The 15,905-nt window shown below is 43.2% G+C and overlaps 1 protein-coding gene across 1 annotated transcript in view; it reads left to right on the forward strand.

Annotated features, from left to right (window-relative positions):
• The first annotated feature begins 2,607 nt into the window (after positions 1 to 2,607).
• The window catches only part of PCSK1 (proprotein convertase subtilisin/kexin type 1), a 39,100-nt gene continuing 25,802 nt past the window's right edge, over positions 2,608 to 15,905 (forward strand). Inside the window, exons 1-6 of the mRNA XM_054033083.1 lie at positions 2,608 to 2,949; positions 4,754 to 4,858; positions 9,225 to 9,335; positions 11,654 to 11,800; positions 12,929 to 13,005; positions 15,509 to 15,597. Of these exons, the coding sequence (XP_053889058.1) occupies positions 2,767 to 2,949; positions 4,754 to 4,858; positions 9,225 to 9,335; positions 11,654 to 11,800; positions 12,929 to 13,005; positions 15,509 to 15,597 (712 nt within the window). The 5' untranslated portion in view covers positions 2,608 to 2,766. The remainder of the gene's footprint in view (positions 2,950 to 4,753; positions 4,859 to 9,224; positions 9,336 to 11,653; positions 11,801 to 12,928; positions 13,006 to 15,508; positions 15,598 to 15,905) is intronic.

Here is a 15,905-nt window from a genome sequence, read left to right on the forward strand (position 1 = left end):
GGTATCTGATTTCATTACATGTTGGAAGAACAGTAAATCAGATTAGAGACTACCTTTGGATCTGAGAGGAGGATTTTGTCCAAAGGGGAAAGTTGTTTACTGCTCTCACATTTTAGGTGATCCCTATGAAATAGAACAGACATGCTGTCAGGCTGAGGAATAGTGCCAGGAAAACTGCATCTGTGCCACGATTTTGACATTTAAAAACAACTTTTTGATTTCTGTGTGCTGCATATCAGTGACTGACTTGACATCAGTGGGAGTCATGCAATTGAATATGAGGGCCAAATTTGATCTTTACACCATAATGTCTCTGAGAGGGTTAAGTAGGCCATGTAAACTACAGCATACAATGTTAACTTTTCTTATAGCATGATTGCACTTTTTTTTCTTTTCTCTGACCTTTTTCTTAACTTTATATCTGTATGCACTATACGTAATGACAGGCCAAATTTGGAACATCATGCAGTTGAGGTTGGGCGATGGGCAACAACTTGGCAAATGTAGGTACAAATGTCATGTTCAGCTACATCCCTGGAAGGAGTATTCAGGTGAATTGTCTATTCTTTGTAAAAATAAACTGGGAGCATTAAGCAATGCCACATGTAATTGTTCAACTACAAAACCAAATTGACCAATTGCTTAGGGCAGGTGGGTAATGTCAGGCAAAGCAAGGGTAGTGACTAGTCTTCAGGAGGGTTTCTGAGCTGTGGGGAGAGGGAAGAGAATGAAATGGCAGCAGAAGAGCTAAATAAAGTATAAAGAGAGGGGGAAATTAAACAGACAATAAAATGATATTATATATATAATTTTCTGTTAATAACAAATGTCAACATTACTGAGGAACAGAGCCATGCCATGATATGGCATTATAATTTAATTCTTTAAAAATGAACAATTGTACTTTATTTTAAAGACATAATCAGACTGGGGAACGGTGCAGATTAATGCATACCTGTGGTGCGATGGAAGTATCAGGGGACAATGTGCATTAATCAAGGATTACTGCGTAGTAGGTTCTGTTTTATTAGCTTAATTGAAAAATGTTTTGTTGTCCCAGCTCTTCTCTTTTATTTCTTCTCTGTTTTGAGCACAGTTCTTCCCAAGGATGGCTAGCAGCTTAAAAAAAAAATACCCCACACTGTAAAAGTTTTATTTTTAATTAAATGACAAAATCATTACTCATTTCCAGTTTTTAGTACAGGGTGAATCTTAGAGTTTGTAGGAAAAAACAGCAACCATATGTTCATCTTGAGGTACCACCAGGAGTCTGCCAACGCACTTGCCACCCTTCAATTACTGCCTTATTAAAAAAGAAGTTGGATCTAAAGCCAGAGTCAAGCGTAGCGGAGATTCACGGCCGAGAGAGCATGAGACTATCTAGATGCACAGCTCACCCAGATGCAGCCGCTAGTCGCTGTCCGTCCCAGCCATGCTGAAATGTGACATACTTTGGACTGCATTTTAGCAAACCTGCACTTAGACACAGAAGGAATCTATAGTACTCTGCGCCTTCCCTGTCTCAAGCTGTTTTAACTGCATGTTTACTTCTAAGTACTTAGGATGATCTTTCTTCATCCTCACGTAATGAAAAAGATTGTACTAATAGAGAGGGAAAATAAAAAATAAACCCTTTACGATTCTGAACGTTTTGTACTCGGCTAAATATCATTATTGGGAAGACGTGTAATTACATATGCACTACTTCCCATTTATTTTTGTAATTAAAATTTGACTTTGAAATATTTTTTCCAAGGGATAACATCAGATATTTAGGATGTGCCTCTAACTCATTATCCTATCGACCCTTTTCCCTGCAAACAGCTCTTCCCGTTTAAACAGAGTAAGAAATCGGACAGGTTTCCGATGTATATTCTTTATCTCAATCTGCGAGCAATGTTATTTTGCACGCAGCACACACTGTAATTTATCTGTCACGCCTGTTCCCAGTGCCGTGATTTTTCAACCCCCTTGTTTTAAAATCGCCGGGAGTAAGGAGGTAAACTAAAGTTGGCGCATTAGAAAACTGCACATCCCTGTGCTGCAATAGGAGCTGTAGCTGCTTTAGACGAGGTTAGTGCGAGCTGTTTATCTCTTGGACGGAATCTATTTACAAGTCATCTGCTGGGGCAGTGCAAGCATTTCCCCAGGGCGGTTAGAGCCAGTCTGAGAGCTGTATCAGGCATTAATTCGTGCCTTCTGCGGGTTAGAGCAGCCACCTCCTGGAAGAGGAGCCTAAAGCCCCCTGATAAGAAAAGGCACAATAATGTTCGCTAGTGCCATGCACTTGACAGAGAGCTTAGCTCTGGCAGCGCTCAGGGAAGCTATTAAGGGTGGGGGATGTGTGAGGGCAGGGGTGGAGGGGTTCAGCTCCTAGCAGAGGGTTGGCTGGATTTTTTTTCTCCTCTTATTTGAATGTGCGTCCGTCCCTCCGGCTTATTTTAGCAACCCCTTTCCCCCCTCCCTGCTTGGGAATAACCCGCTCGCTCGGGGGCCAGCTACATTTGACGTCAGGCTGGCGTTCGTAGTTTTGACGTGTAAACACTCGGTTCCAGCCCGGCGCGGGAGAGGGTTTGGGCTCCGTTCAGCCCCGAGCCAGAGCCGTGGCGCGCTTGGCTGGGAGACACTGCGCCCTCCAGCCTGCCGGGTGTCCGCATAGCAACCGCGAGCGAAAGGGCTCCGGCTCTGCAGCCATCGATCCGCTGCCCGGTCTCCCCCCGCCCCGCGTGTGTTTGTTGTTTGATTTCCCGCGTCCCTCGCCGGGCCATGGACGGGAGACGCCGGGCCGGGCGCCGGGTGGCTCTGGCTCTCTTCTGCGCCTGGTGCGCGGCCGCCAGCCTGGCCGGCGCGGAGAAGCAGTTCGTCAATGAATGGGCGGCGGAGATCCCGGGCGGTCCGGCGGCAGCCCAGGCCATAGCGGAGGAGCTGGAGTACGAGCTGCTGGGCCAGGTAAGGGGCAGCCGGCAGGTAACTTTCGGACGCCTCTCCGCGGGCACGTACCGGCCCCATGTAACCAGGGACGCCCCCGCCCCCCAGTCCCAGCGCTGGGCTGGCTTGAAACGCTGGGGCGGGGAAGGCGATGGGCGGGCACCGAGCCAGTTAGCTGCGGCGTGCCCAGGTTTGCCTGGGGGCTGCGCGCAGACGCGCCCGGCGGCAGGGCCGGAGCCCGCCGGCGAGCAGTGCCTGGCTCGGGAAGAGTGGTCCCACCCTGGGCCTGCCTTGAAACTCGCGCCCCAAGGGGAGTTTGCAGCCCCGAGTCCTCTCCCGCCCGGCCCCGCCCGCGCCAGGGAGGTAGGTCCAATATGGCAGCATCGCATTCAGCGAGTGTCTGATGTGAGTGGCCAGCGGCGGCCACCCCGCGGCGATCTCCGCGCTAGACGCGGGACTGCGAGCGGGCGCTTGCAATGGCAGCTGCTCCCCCGGCAGGGAACGGAGCCGTGTTAACTTTGCTTTACCCGGGAGTTGGTTCTTCCCTCCCCCGCGTGTGCGCGTTAAAGAGAAAGATGCCGTAGTCTGTATCTAGCCAGCGGACAGCGAGTCCTCCCCTGCCTCGTGCAAAGCCGGGGGGTCCCCCCCTCCCGGGGCTCTCTGATTAGGCAAACTTCTGGCTCTGCAGTCGGGGCGCGGGGTGTCTGTCGGCGCTGGCTCGGAGTTGCAGAGCTCACCCTCGCCCGCCGCGTTTCTTCCCGGCAGCGAGCTCCTAGTGCGCTCGGGATGCCGTGATGTCAGCGTTGTCAGGGATGAGTAACTGCCTTGACGTAACAGCATCCTTGCTGCTCCTCTTCTTCTGGAGCTCCAGCCCCCTGGGTCGTGCTGCTCCAGCCAATGAGATTGGCGGCTTTAGGAACCAAACCACTGTGCAAGGGTAAAAAAAAGCCTGTATCTAAGTAACCCAAGTAGGAGAGAGGATGGTGAAGATAGAGAGCCTGGGGACCGAAGTCTAAAATCCATCTCTCCTCTTCTAGTCCCCCATTTGCTAGCACTACACAGTTTTCCCAGTGTCTTGCCCCACTTATTGTCTAGTGAAAGACAGGCTTTCTCCATCAAAGAGATTTTTCCTTTCTTAAAACAAACTGCAGTTTGTATAATAGTAGGTCCATGATTATGGCCTGGACCTGGTCCCTTTGAAGGTAATGGCATAACTGCCACTGACTTTAGTAGGCTATGGATGGATATGTGTATTACTCCCAATATGTCATATGAAAATATAGATTTCATAGCTGTAAACAATAAACTGGGGTAGAGAACCCCATCAGCCTATTTTGCATGCACAAGGAGCTCATATTTGCATACTCACTGGCTAACATTTCCATACTCCAAGAAAATATACATTCCCCTATTCAATCCCATCAGCATCCCAAAGAGATGCCATAGGCAGTAGCATGTGCCATGGTCAGAAATAAAACCTTGTCCTCAAAATGTAATATAATTAAGATATGTCAAAATAGGGACCAAGTTTTACTTTAATTTATACCTGTGTAAATCAAAATAAGTACTTTAGCTTCAGCTTTAGCTTGGACTGTGCTCCTTGTTTTCCCAACATTACACCAAATAACACACAGCTTTTGTTAGTGATCAACACCTTATCTTGGAGAGAATTTTATTTTAGAATAAAAATATTATAAGCTATACATTTATGCTAGTTTTCACTCATTTGAAGATGGAATCTAATTCTGACAGGTTATGAATGTTGATATTTGTTTGCAATGGGAGAAGTATCTGGCAGTATGTTAGATATTCCTTTGTTTTATAGATTGGATCACTCGAAAATCATTATCTATTCAGACATAGAAACCATCCAAGAAGGTCTCGAAGAAGTGCCATTCATATCACTAAGAGACTCTCCGATGATCATCGTGTAAGTGTAGCATTTACCCTTTCTGATATCCAGCATCCATGTTGTCAGCTTATTGCTTGACTTGTAATGTGGTCACAGATACATTTTGCAAGTCTAATATATTCTTCCATCCATACTCATGTGGAGTAGTACATTATTCCATGAACAGGCCCATTGACTTCAAGGAGTAAGGCACTAGTCAACGTCTGTAAGACTGGCAAATCTGGCCCTAAGCTGCCATGTATTTTTCTGCAAATTGCTCTTTTATAATTACAGACCTGCAATGGTTCTGGATTAAAAATTAAATTAATGGAGATATCCTATCTCTTAGAACTGGAAGGGACCTTTAAAGATCATTGAGTCCAGCCCCCTGCCTTCACTAGCAGGACCAAGTACTGATTTTGCCCCAGATTCCTAAGTGGCCCCCTCAAGGATTAAACTCACAACCCTGGGTTTAGCAGGCCAATGTTACCACTGAGCTATCCCTCCCCCACATTGAAATGCTTATGTGTGGTTGGTGAAAATACATACAAAGAACTTCAGGGCTTGATCAAAAATCTGTTGAAGTCAATGGTAGTCTTTCCAGTGACTTCAGAGGGCCTGACTGAAAGCTCATTCTGTGCTATTTCTAGGAAATCTAGGTCTAGTTCACTGTGTTTATATATTAGAAAAAAATTAGAAAAAAAATGCTGAGATTATGCTGCAATACCCAGTTTCAATAGCTAGCTGTTCAGTTAACATTTTAAAAGGGCCTGTTACAGGGCCCAGTCTTTCAGTATTTGGGCACTCAAAACTCTTATGGAAATCAGACAGCAGAAACCGTCAAGAGGAGTTTTGACCTTGTAGGGTCCTAGTTATACTGGTGAAACAGACACTCCATTTATCTAATTTTGTGGATGGTAAAGGTGGTGGCTGCTTTTTAAACACACAGGTCACTGGTTAGTTTTTCAGTAACTGAAAGCCTAGCTTAAAAGTTAGGAAATTTCATAAAAATTAAAACTACTATCTAAAAAAAAAAAAAGGTGGCACGCGAGCTGATTTTCAGTGGCACTCACACTGTCCGGGTCCTGGCCACCAGTCCGGGGGGCTCTGCATTTTAATTTAATTTTAAATGAAGCTTCTTAAACATTTTAAAAACCTTATTTACTTTACATACAACGATAGTTTAGTTATAGATTATAGACTTAGAGAAAGAGACCTTCTAAAAACATTAAAATGTATTACTGGCATGCAAAACCTTAAATTAGAGTGAATAAATGAAGAGTCGGCACACCACTTCTGAAAGGTTGCCGACCCCTGGGTTAGGATATACTTTGTTCTGCTTGCTCTGTTTCAAAGTCATACTTCCCCTGGTGTCTTACTGCTAGCATTTCCTTTGAGATAGGTTCAAGCTGAAAAATGTGAACATTCTACATTTGGAGATGTTTATATCCAGGATTTGGGTTTGGCTCATTGCAAATAAGGGTTGCCTTTCCAAATTCACATCCAGATCTGGCTTCACATTTTCAACACCCTCATAATACCAAGATCAGATCAGATCCAGAGTTTAGGTTCAGTTCTCTCCTTTTGATCCAGTTACATTTAATTTATCCATTACGAGGGGAAATACCACCATTTTTGTTTATAGTATATTTCTCTGCTATAACACAGAAAGTGGGGGCAATTGCATGACTGACTTTGATGACATTCATTGCTGCATATTTATCTATTGAAGTAAAGAATAGAGGTTTGAAATGCTGCAGGTGACATTTGTAAAATCATCTCCAATTTGCTTTTCATTTACCATCTAGTATTCAGATAAGCGGCAAAGCAAAAAAAAACAAAACCTGCAGGGCGCCTGGAGCCAGGGTGCAGGGGGACTCCCTGTGCTGCAGACGTGCAGCGGAGTGCACGCCTGGTCTAGCGGGAGGGAGCGGGGCGGAGAGAATGAAGGGGGGCAGCCAGGGCTTCAGCGGGGTGCTCGCCACACGGTCCCTCCTGCCGCGCCGCCTGCTGGGAGGGCTCTGCACCACTCCGGTCAGCTGGGAGGGAAGGACACATGCTGCCCTGCTGAATTTGCTGCAGGGTGCTCCCCTTCTCTGTGCCGCCACCCCCTAAAGGGCGGCCGGAGCGGCAAACCAAAAAGAAAAAGAAAAAAAAGGGCGGCCGGAATGCTGCCCCTTGGAATCTGCCGCCCCAAGCACGAGCTTGCTTGGCTAGTGCCGGCCCTGGCTATATAGATATACATAGACATCTTCACTAAAGTTCTATACCTTTTCAAGAGCAGCCTGTCTTAATAGAATTAAATACATTTTTAAAAGACAGTGGACAGACTCCTGCCTTTAGCTATGTTTGTAGCATTCCATTTACTTTAGTAGGGCTGTGTGGGTGTAAATTAGGGAAACTTTTGGCCTATAGTATTGAGAATATTAATTTGTTGTATCAAAATGCAGTAAGTAAGGTCCTGGAGCTATGCCTCTTTATAATCTGCCCGGTGTTTAAAGTAAAATGTGTAATGCTTTTAACTGTTCTAAAAATGTGTAATTATCTGGTTCCCTAACTTCTTCCAATATTCAGACTAGTTTAAAAATCCATTTTCTATCGACAACATTACATCAAATTCAAGGGATAATTTTAACTATTCTATATATCAATGACTGGTTGGCTCACAATGGGTTAGTACAGAGCCTTGTTTCTCTCTACTAGATTGACAGTTTGAATCAAGCCCAACTACATAGTGACAAAAATGTGGCTTGTTAGACGATGTCTTTCACTGATGTATGAGTTTGGTGATCTCCGCTCATTTCCCAGAGTGCAGTTGTCCTCATCACAAAAATGATGAGCACAGCTGACACTAATTGTTAACACACATTAACTGACAAAGAGGCCAAGCACTGAATGGACACGGAAGAGAGTGAAGGATTACCATCCTTACTTGTGTAGCAGTGGCCTTTCTGCACATTGATGGGGCAGTAGTAGAATATTTTTTGCACTAATACTGTCCATGCTATTCCTGTTCAGTGGATAAGAAGAGGTCTACAGTTTCCAGGGCTGTCACTCAGCATGCATTTTTAGCACTAAATGTACACAAAGTAGGAAAATCTATATTATGCGGTGTACTCTCAAATTACGTACGTGTAGCGGCCTCAGTTTTTTTAGCCTATATTCTCTTATGTGGAGCTTTTCATTAATTTTCCCTCATGTGAAATACATTTAAATCATATCAATATAACTGTTCATTAAATTGGGTTTTTCATAGTCACAATTGTGACTAACATATCCTGTGACAGACGTGTAAATCAAAAAGGTATGAGAGCACAGCATAGAGAGATGAGTCCTAATCAAAAAACCTAATCTGATGTTTAGCGCAAAGGGTTAGGGAGCCAGGAACATCTTGAGCTGAGGACCTGTTGTAGGATCTTGGCAAGTCACCTAACTTGTTTTCACTTTACCAAGCTGGAAAATGGAGCAAAAAGCAAGTCTGTGTTAGACACCAGCTATGGGCCAGATTCTGATACCCATACTCATGTTGAGTAGCATCTTACTTCCATGAATAGTTCCCCAACTGAAATAAATAGCACAATTTGCAGAATAAGGTTCCACTCAGCATAAGTAAGGGTATCAGAATCTGTCTTTGTTAAAATTGAACTGAATTTTTCTAGGTAAATAGACAAAGGAGTAATTCATTCCAACAGACAAAATGAGAAACCTTTTGAAAATACCATCAAGTAAATTAGACATAGTCAGGTATATCTATAACTGGCATGAAATTACATGCATAGACACATTCACAAACACACTTGAACATATTAATTTTGGTATAACCCCACTGATTTTAATAGAGTCACACCAGTGTTGAATTTGGCATACTATTCACTTCTTTCTAATTGTTTACACTTTGAAGTGGAATGTGATCATAAGTGCCATTTGGAAAGCTGCTTTGAAGGACAGATTGACTATGAGTAGCAACATTGCTATCACTGTGGCAAGAATGGCTCTTTTTACCCCTCTAAAAATTCACAGTTCCCGTTCTTTCTAGTTCACATAGAGAGATATTAAATTGTAGGCTGAAGAGTGAAACAAATTGTGTTTTTTGTTTGAGTCACTACCACAGATTAAGCAATCTTCTAACAGCTATATACTTTCAACAAAAAAAAGGTGCATTATGGGGCATTTGCGGATAAAAGATTTTCACTCTAGCTGTACTTTAAATGATTTTATAGTATCATGGTTTCACTGAATCTTCCTTCTGTTTAAGATACACTTTAATGCAGAAATGCACTTTGCAGCAATGAACCCTCCACTTTTCCCTCTAGATACCAAGGTACTGTTTTACAATGAAACACTCTCAAAACCAGTTAATCTCTGTGGGTTTATACGTTGTTATTGTTGATAAAAATACTTGTAGGTGTCATGGGCAGAGCAACAGTATGAAAAAAAGCGAACTAAGCGTTCAGCCTTGAGAGACTCAGCAGAAGACCTTTTCAACGATCCTATGTGGAATCAGCAGTGGTACCTGGTAAGAGTTTATTTTTATATGATATTAGCAGGCAATGAACTTTATTTATACTGATCACATGTGCTATTTTGTTGATGTCAAAGAGGGTGCACAGAAGGGAGCAGACTGTAGCCACTTTCCTTGGTGTAGCCCACGGAAATGATAGGTCTTAGCATTTGATGTCACCAACCAACGTTCTCTTTCTTTAAACCACAGTTCATGCAAAGGCCATGTCATCCAGTTCAAGTTTCTGATCACTGGAATTATGTGATACCTTAGAAAACTGTTAAACAGTTAAGAACCATGTTTACGATAACAGGAATTTTAGCCTTACCAGATAACACCAGCATCTCTAGTTCTACCTCTTTAGTTGGTAGCATATTTCTGTGTTGGAGCTAATAATGCACACTGCATATGTCAACAGGGAATAAAGCTTCAAACTTGCAAGGTGCTGAGCACCCCAACTTCTGTTGACTTCGACTGGAGTTGAAGGTGCTCCACATCTCATAGGATCAAATCATTAATGAAAAGATGGCAGAGGATGAGGTTTCCTGCCCTATACATGTTTTTTTGACCTCCTGTGACAACCCAGCTAAATACAGCTGAACAGCTGAGTTTTACATTGCTTTTCTGAGAATCTGCTGGACATTCCCCATCATAACTAGACTTAAGCCTGTTCACCACATATGATCATATTGTGCATCTACTTATGCCTGTACCTTCAGAATTCATTGGCTCCAAAAAAGGGAATGAGGGTAAGGTACTGTTAGAAGCCCCAGGCAAAGCTGGTTCTAGGGGCGGGCACTTGCCCCGGGCATCAGCTTCAAGGGGGCACTGTATTGCTGTGCCGCTGGGCATTTTTTGTTTGCTCTGCTTTGATTGGCCTGCTTTTCTCTCACCCCAATGCTGGTTGGTCAGCTGTGGGTTTTTTGTTTTGTTTTTTTTGCAATGGAGAATATTCAGAATCTTTATTTCTGGGAAGCCTTTCCCCTGTGTTCTCTTTCCAGCTCATTTCCAATGGGGAGAATGCAAATACACAGAAAGGCAGTATGGTCTTGTGGAAAAGGCAATGGACTGGAATCTAGGAGACCTAGTTTCTCTTCTTGGTACTGCCACAACTCACTGTGTGGCTCTGATAGGTCATTTCACCTCTTTGCATCTCAGTTTGCTCATATAGGGATCATGATACTTAACTCCTTTACAAAGTGTTTTGAAATCCTCAAATAAAAAGTACTATTTAAGGGTTAAGTATTTTTTCCAAGGTACTTCCCTATTCATCTAATAAATACATTGCTCATTGGCTGCTCTGATGACAAAATAGAACCCACTGCCCCAGGTTATCCTCACACATTCATCAGAAAAGCAATTATTTGATAGATCCTACAGAACAACCCTGTGACCTAGAATATTTCCCTGAACTGCAGCTGCTAGAAAACAGGGCATTGTAATGCAAGAAATGTTGTTCCCACAGTACATTTCATTATCTGGATCTCACGCTTCGTTCAGCATTATTCTGGAAACAAAGATGTACAAAAATTGTAAAAAAATCCTATTTAATAATGTATTTATGTGCTGAGAAACTCAAAGAAAACATTAGTGATTGAATCTATGCCTGTGTTTTTATAGAGGTATCAAGTACAGCTGTCACATATTAAAATATATATATGGTTATGGTTAACATTACAAAAGAAAAATAATCTGTTTAAGAGTTAATCTTTAAAGACCCTTCCATGAATGGAAAGAGGGAATAGGTGAGTCATGTTTCCAAGAGAAGACAGTAAATAGCAAATTGTGATTCAGCACAGTCCTTCATAATCAACCCATCATTTTAATTCCTTCCATTTCCTAATTGTTTTCCACAAGCTAACCTGGACATCAAAGGAGAGACCATTTAGAGAAAACACAGCTCCTCATATCCTGGGTGGCTGCAGTTTGGTTCTCAGTGTGTGAAAGAGAACCAGCCTTTGTAGATTTGACTATTATCTCAAATATCCAAGGATCATCCAGCATATCCTGCTCCTCAATCTCCCTTACTCCTGTTATCAGACACAGGATGCCCCTTTCTTACCTAAGATATCTTTTGGGAGGATCATAAGTCATATGGTGAACGGAATGAGGGAAGTTGGGTAGGGATAGGGAGGTTTGTCAGTATCCCAGCTATTTGAACAGGCCAATCTTCCTTGATTTTTTGTAAAACTTGGGTGGAATTTACAAATTCTGATCACACTCAAACCAAGGTTGATTTAAAGCACATTTGTAATATGGCTCAAACACAGCTTTGAACAGGTGTAATATGAATGTATAAATGTTAAAATGCTTACTATCATTTTTTCCCCCAGCAAGATACAAGGGTAATTCCATCTCTGCCAAAACTGGATCTCCATGTTATTCCTGTATGGCAAAAAGGGATTACAGGCAAAGGTGTTGTTATAACAGTGCTCGATGATGGCTTGGAGTGGAATCACACTGACATATATACTAACTATGTAAGTTTGTGATTTAAGAATACTGTAGAAAAAATAAAACAATTGCAGATGTTTATATACAAACATTCTTCGTTGGCTTTCTCTCTGTTCAGTAAGACAGCTCCCACATGACAGAGAAACTGAAAGACTCACCCCAAGCATAATTTGGACCCTGACCTGTATCACTAGGAATTGAGTAATAAGCTCACCAGGATAGTGGGTTCTTCAGGGTGGTTTAGTCCCTGGGCATGTTTAGACACAATGGTTTAATGCTGAATTATTAAAACTCTTTTAGCCCTTTGTGGATTTTTTATTCACAGCGTCATAGAAATGTAAGGCTGGAAGGGATCTTGAGTGCTCACCAAGTCCAGCCCCCTGTGCTGAAGCAGGACCAAGTAAACCTAGCCATCCCTTACTGGTGTTTGTCCAACCTGTTCCTAAAACCTGATGGGGATTCCACAACCTCCTTTGGAAGCCAGTTCCAGAATTTAACTACACAAAAATTAGAATGTTCAAAATTGTTGTCACTTCAAAGATTTCTTAGAAGATCCATGTTTAATTTTGCTAAAAAAAATGGAGAATTAAAAAAATATTTTTGAAAATGTTATTGAAATGGTTATCATTTTTTTTTACTGAAAACAGATTGTAAACAAAAAACTTTCACCAATTTTTCATGAAAAAAATTGGTTTTGAAAAAAGCCACTTTTCATTTAACAAAAACTTGTCGTTCAAAACAGCTCTGCCGGTGAGGATTCCTTAATTAAATGTTTGTAAAGTGATTTGATGATAAATAAACCATCCAGTGCCCTTCTTCTAGATATCCCAATACCTTTCTTTGCAGGCCTCCCCACACTAGCCTTCCAACATCCAAAGCTTTGATAGCAAAAACCCTTTCCCACATGCATGCTAATCGATACCTCTCTAGAAGATTAATTTAAATGTTATGTACTTTTATTTTATGAAAGTGAACTGTTCACCTAAACATCAAGAATGATGACTAATGCTGAGGACAAAGTTTACATTGAAGTTGATGTCACATCTATCTATTTAATTAATTATGCCATCGCCTAATATAGACTTCAGAAACTTTAAAACTTGTTTTAGAGGATATTCTCTCATTGTAACTATAAAGTCTATTTTTTAATTTAGGATCCAGAGGCAAGTTATGATTTCAATGACAATGATCACGATCCCTTTCCCAGATATGATCCAACAAATGAAAACAAGTGAGTAGCCTCTCATTTTGTAAAAAGAAACAAACTAATGAAGTATTATGCTGTGCCTTAGAACAGGCAAATGCACAGCTCTTCACCATTAACCTGAGAAATATTTGTACTCAGAAGTACTATTACATGTAAAAGGGAAAAAACATTATGGTAGTTTTGCGCACATTATATATGGACGTTGAATAAGTTTCCAGATCAAGATGAGTTTTTTCAATTTAATTTCCCCATTATGTTTTGAAGATCTCTTTTTCATGTGGTTCTATGTATAAAGCACTGATAACATATTTGTAATCTCAAGGGAACAATCTTTTGGTGTTAGTGCTAATGAATTATAGGGCACACCGATCTGACTAAGCAGACTTTGTACTCAGTTATGCCTGTAATGCACGGCCTTGCACGGGGGACGATGAGGAACTACATCTGCCCATCGGATGGCCTCTGGGAGGGATTGTGTCTTAGGCACTAGGGCAGAGGTGGGCAAACTATGGTCCATGGGCCACATCCGGCCCGCGGGACCCTCCTGCCTGGCCCCCGAGCACCTCATCCGGGAGGCTAGCCCTGGCACCTCCCCTGCTGTTCCCCCTCCCTTGCAGCCTCAGCTCGCTCGGCTGTTGGCACAATGCTCTGGGTGGTGGGCTGTGAGCGCCTGGGGCAGCGCAGCTGCAGAGCCCGGCCTGACCTGGAGCTCTGAGCTGCGTGGTGGCGACGGCAGCGTGGCCTGGCTCCAGCTGGGCGGCACGGCTGTAGCGCCACCAGCCACCAGTGCTCCAGGCAGCGCGGTAAGGGGGCATGGAGCAGGGGGGGTTGGATAGAGGGCAGGTGAGTTTGGGGTGGTGGTCAGGGGGCTGGGGTGTGGATAGGGGTTGGGGCGGTCGGGGGGGAGCAGGGGGTTGAATGGGGGCAGGGGTCCCGGGGGAGCAGTCAGGAAGGAGGGGGGTTGGATGGGGCAGCAGGGGGCAGTCAGGGGCAGGGGTTCCGGGGGCAGTCAGGGGACAGGGAGAAAGGGTGGTTGGATGGGGCAGGAGTCCCGGGGGGGCCGTCAGGAATGAGAGGAGGGTTTGGATGGGCGGCAGGGGTCCGGGGACAGTCAGGGGACAGGGAGGGGTGTGTGTGGATGGGGCAGGGGTCCCGGGGGGGGGCTGTCAGGGAACGGGGGGTTGGATGGGGCAGGAGTCAAAGGGGGGAGGGGCCGTGAACCCTCCCCTAACCGGCCCTCCATACAATTTACGAAACCCAATGCGGCCCTCAGGCCAAAAAGTCCCCCCCCCCCCCCCCCGGCGCTAGGGGAACATACCCACTGCACCATCCCTTGTGAAGATGCAGCTGGCTCCCTCCTACACACCAGGCCAGTTATTTTAGTGGAATTTTGTAGCATTTTGTGGGAGCGAAGGAATGAAGAATCTTCCCGCATGACCTCCTTACAAGCCACTTCTCCTCTGCACAGTGAAACACCATGGTAGTTCTGCTGCACCTAGATCCTTCCATGATAGTTTAGGAGGAGAGCTAGTCCACAAAGAAGAGAACAGACCTCTTTACAAGCTGTAGCACAGAACAAGTCAATTATGTAAGCCAGTTGTGAAGTCACTATTTAATAATGATACAATGAGGAACTCACACTCTGGTTCCCCACTGTCTATCAGGCACAATAGTAGCATCCACATCATGAATCCATTGGTATAATAGAAATAAAGTCATCAGAATGGGAAGTTATCAGAGGATAAATGTTCTATGATTTTGAAAATGAATGTCTCTTCTTTGCTTCAGCATTTATATAGCAGTAGGAGGCCATTATCCTCTTATTCCAATGACATTATCTTTTAAATCTACCTGCATTACCTCTAATCTTTATTAATATGTAAATGGAATTCCATCCAGAAACATTGAAGCATTTAGTTGCATACCAAGCTGTAGTACTAGATAAAGTAACTCTGTATAGTTATGCTGTCTTGTTATGCTTTGAAGGGTAGGAATCCTTCATGGCAAAAGATTATTCCTTGTTAGAGGAATCATTTCACAAAGATGAAGAGGTTTGATTATTTTAAATACTACCCAGTTGCATTCCAAAATAAATTAAACGTCTAAATTTTTGCTTAAAAGTGGCTTTTTTCATGATATTTTAAAGGGATTTAGCATCTTCTTGGCATTCCAAATTTGCCTCACTACTGCACTCTGTTATAGTAGGCATGGTACAGCTCATGGTAGACATTGCAACAACATGATCTTTCTATTGACTTCAGTGGCGTTTGGATCAGATTCTTAGTTCCTCATCCTGGTGATCTATTGATCACGGGATGGTTCGAAATTATGATTACCAAAGCCTAAGTACAAAAAGTGCATTCTTTTCCAAACAGACATATTTCCATACCTATTTAATATTCAAAGAGTTCACATCTCGGTTATGAAAGAATGCACCAGTTCTAGCAGAAAAGTGACAAGTCTCTCTATAGGTTAAATAAATGCACTGAGTTATAGTATGATTTAAATGATCATTTACTTTATCCAGACATGGAACACGATGTGCAGGAGAAATTGCCATGCAGGCTAATAACAAGAAATGTGGTGTTGGCGTGGCATACAATTCCAGAGTTGGAGGTAAGAAACCAAGCAATAATTTGATTTAAACTTTACTTTTTCTGATGTGAATGGAAACAAAGTGAAGTAAGGGACTGGCCCTGAAAGGTACTGAGCACCCTGAGCTACCATCACCTTGAGTTGAGTGTGCTCAGCATGTCTCAAGGGGCATTCAGCACCTTGCGGTATTTGGTTTCATACCAGAAATAGTGTAAGTTGCTACATGTATATTGTCTCAAATCCAGAGCAACCATCAGTTTCTCAGGGTTTGATCCATAATATGATTATTGGTTGCAACTAAATAGAGGGCTATATTTTTAAATGAAGGA

The sequence above is a fragment of the Malaclemys terrapin genome, chromosome 6 (genome assembly GCF_027887155.1).
Source record: "Malaclemys terrapin pileata isolate rMalTer1 chromosome 6, rMalTer1.hap1, whole genome shotgun sequence".
Taxonomy (NCBI): Eukaryota; Metazoa; Chordata; order Testudines; family Emydidae; genus Malaclemys; species Malaclemys terrapin.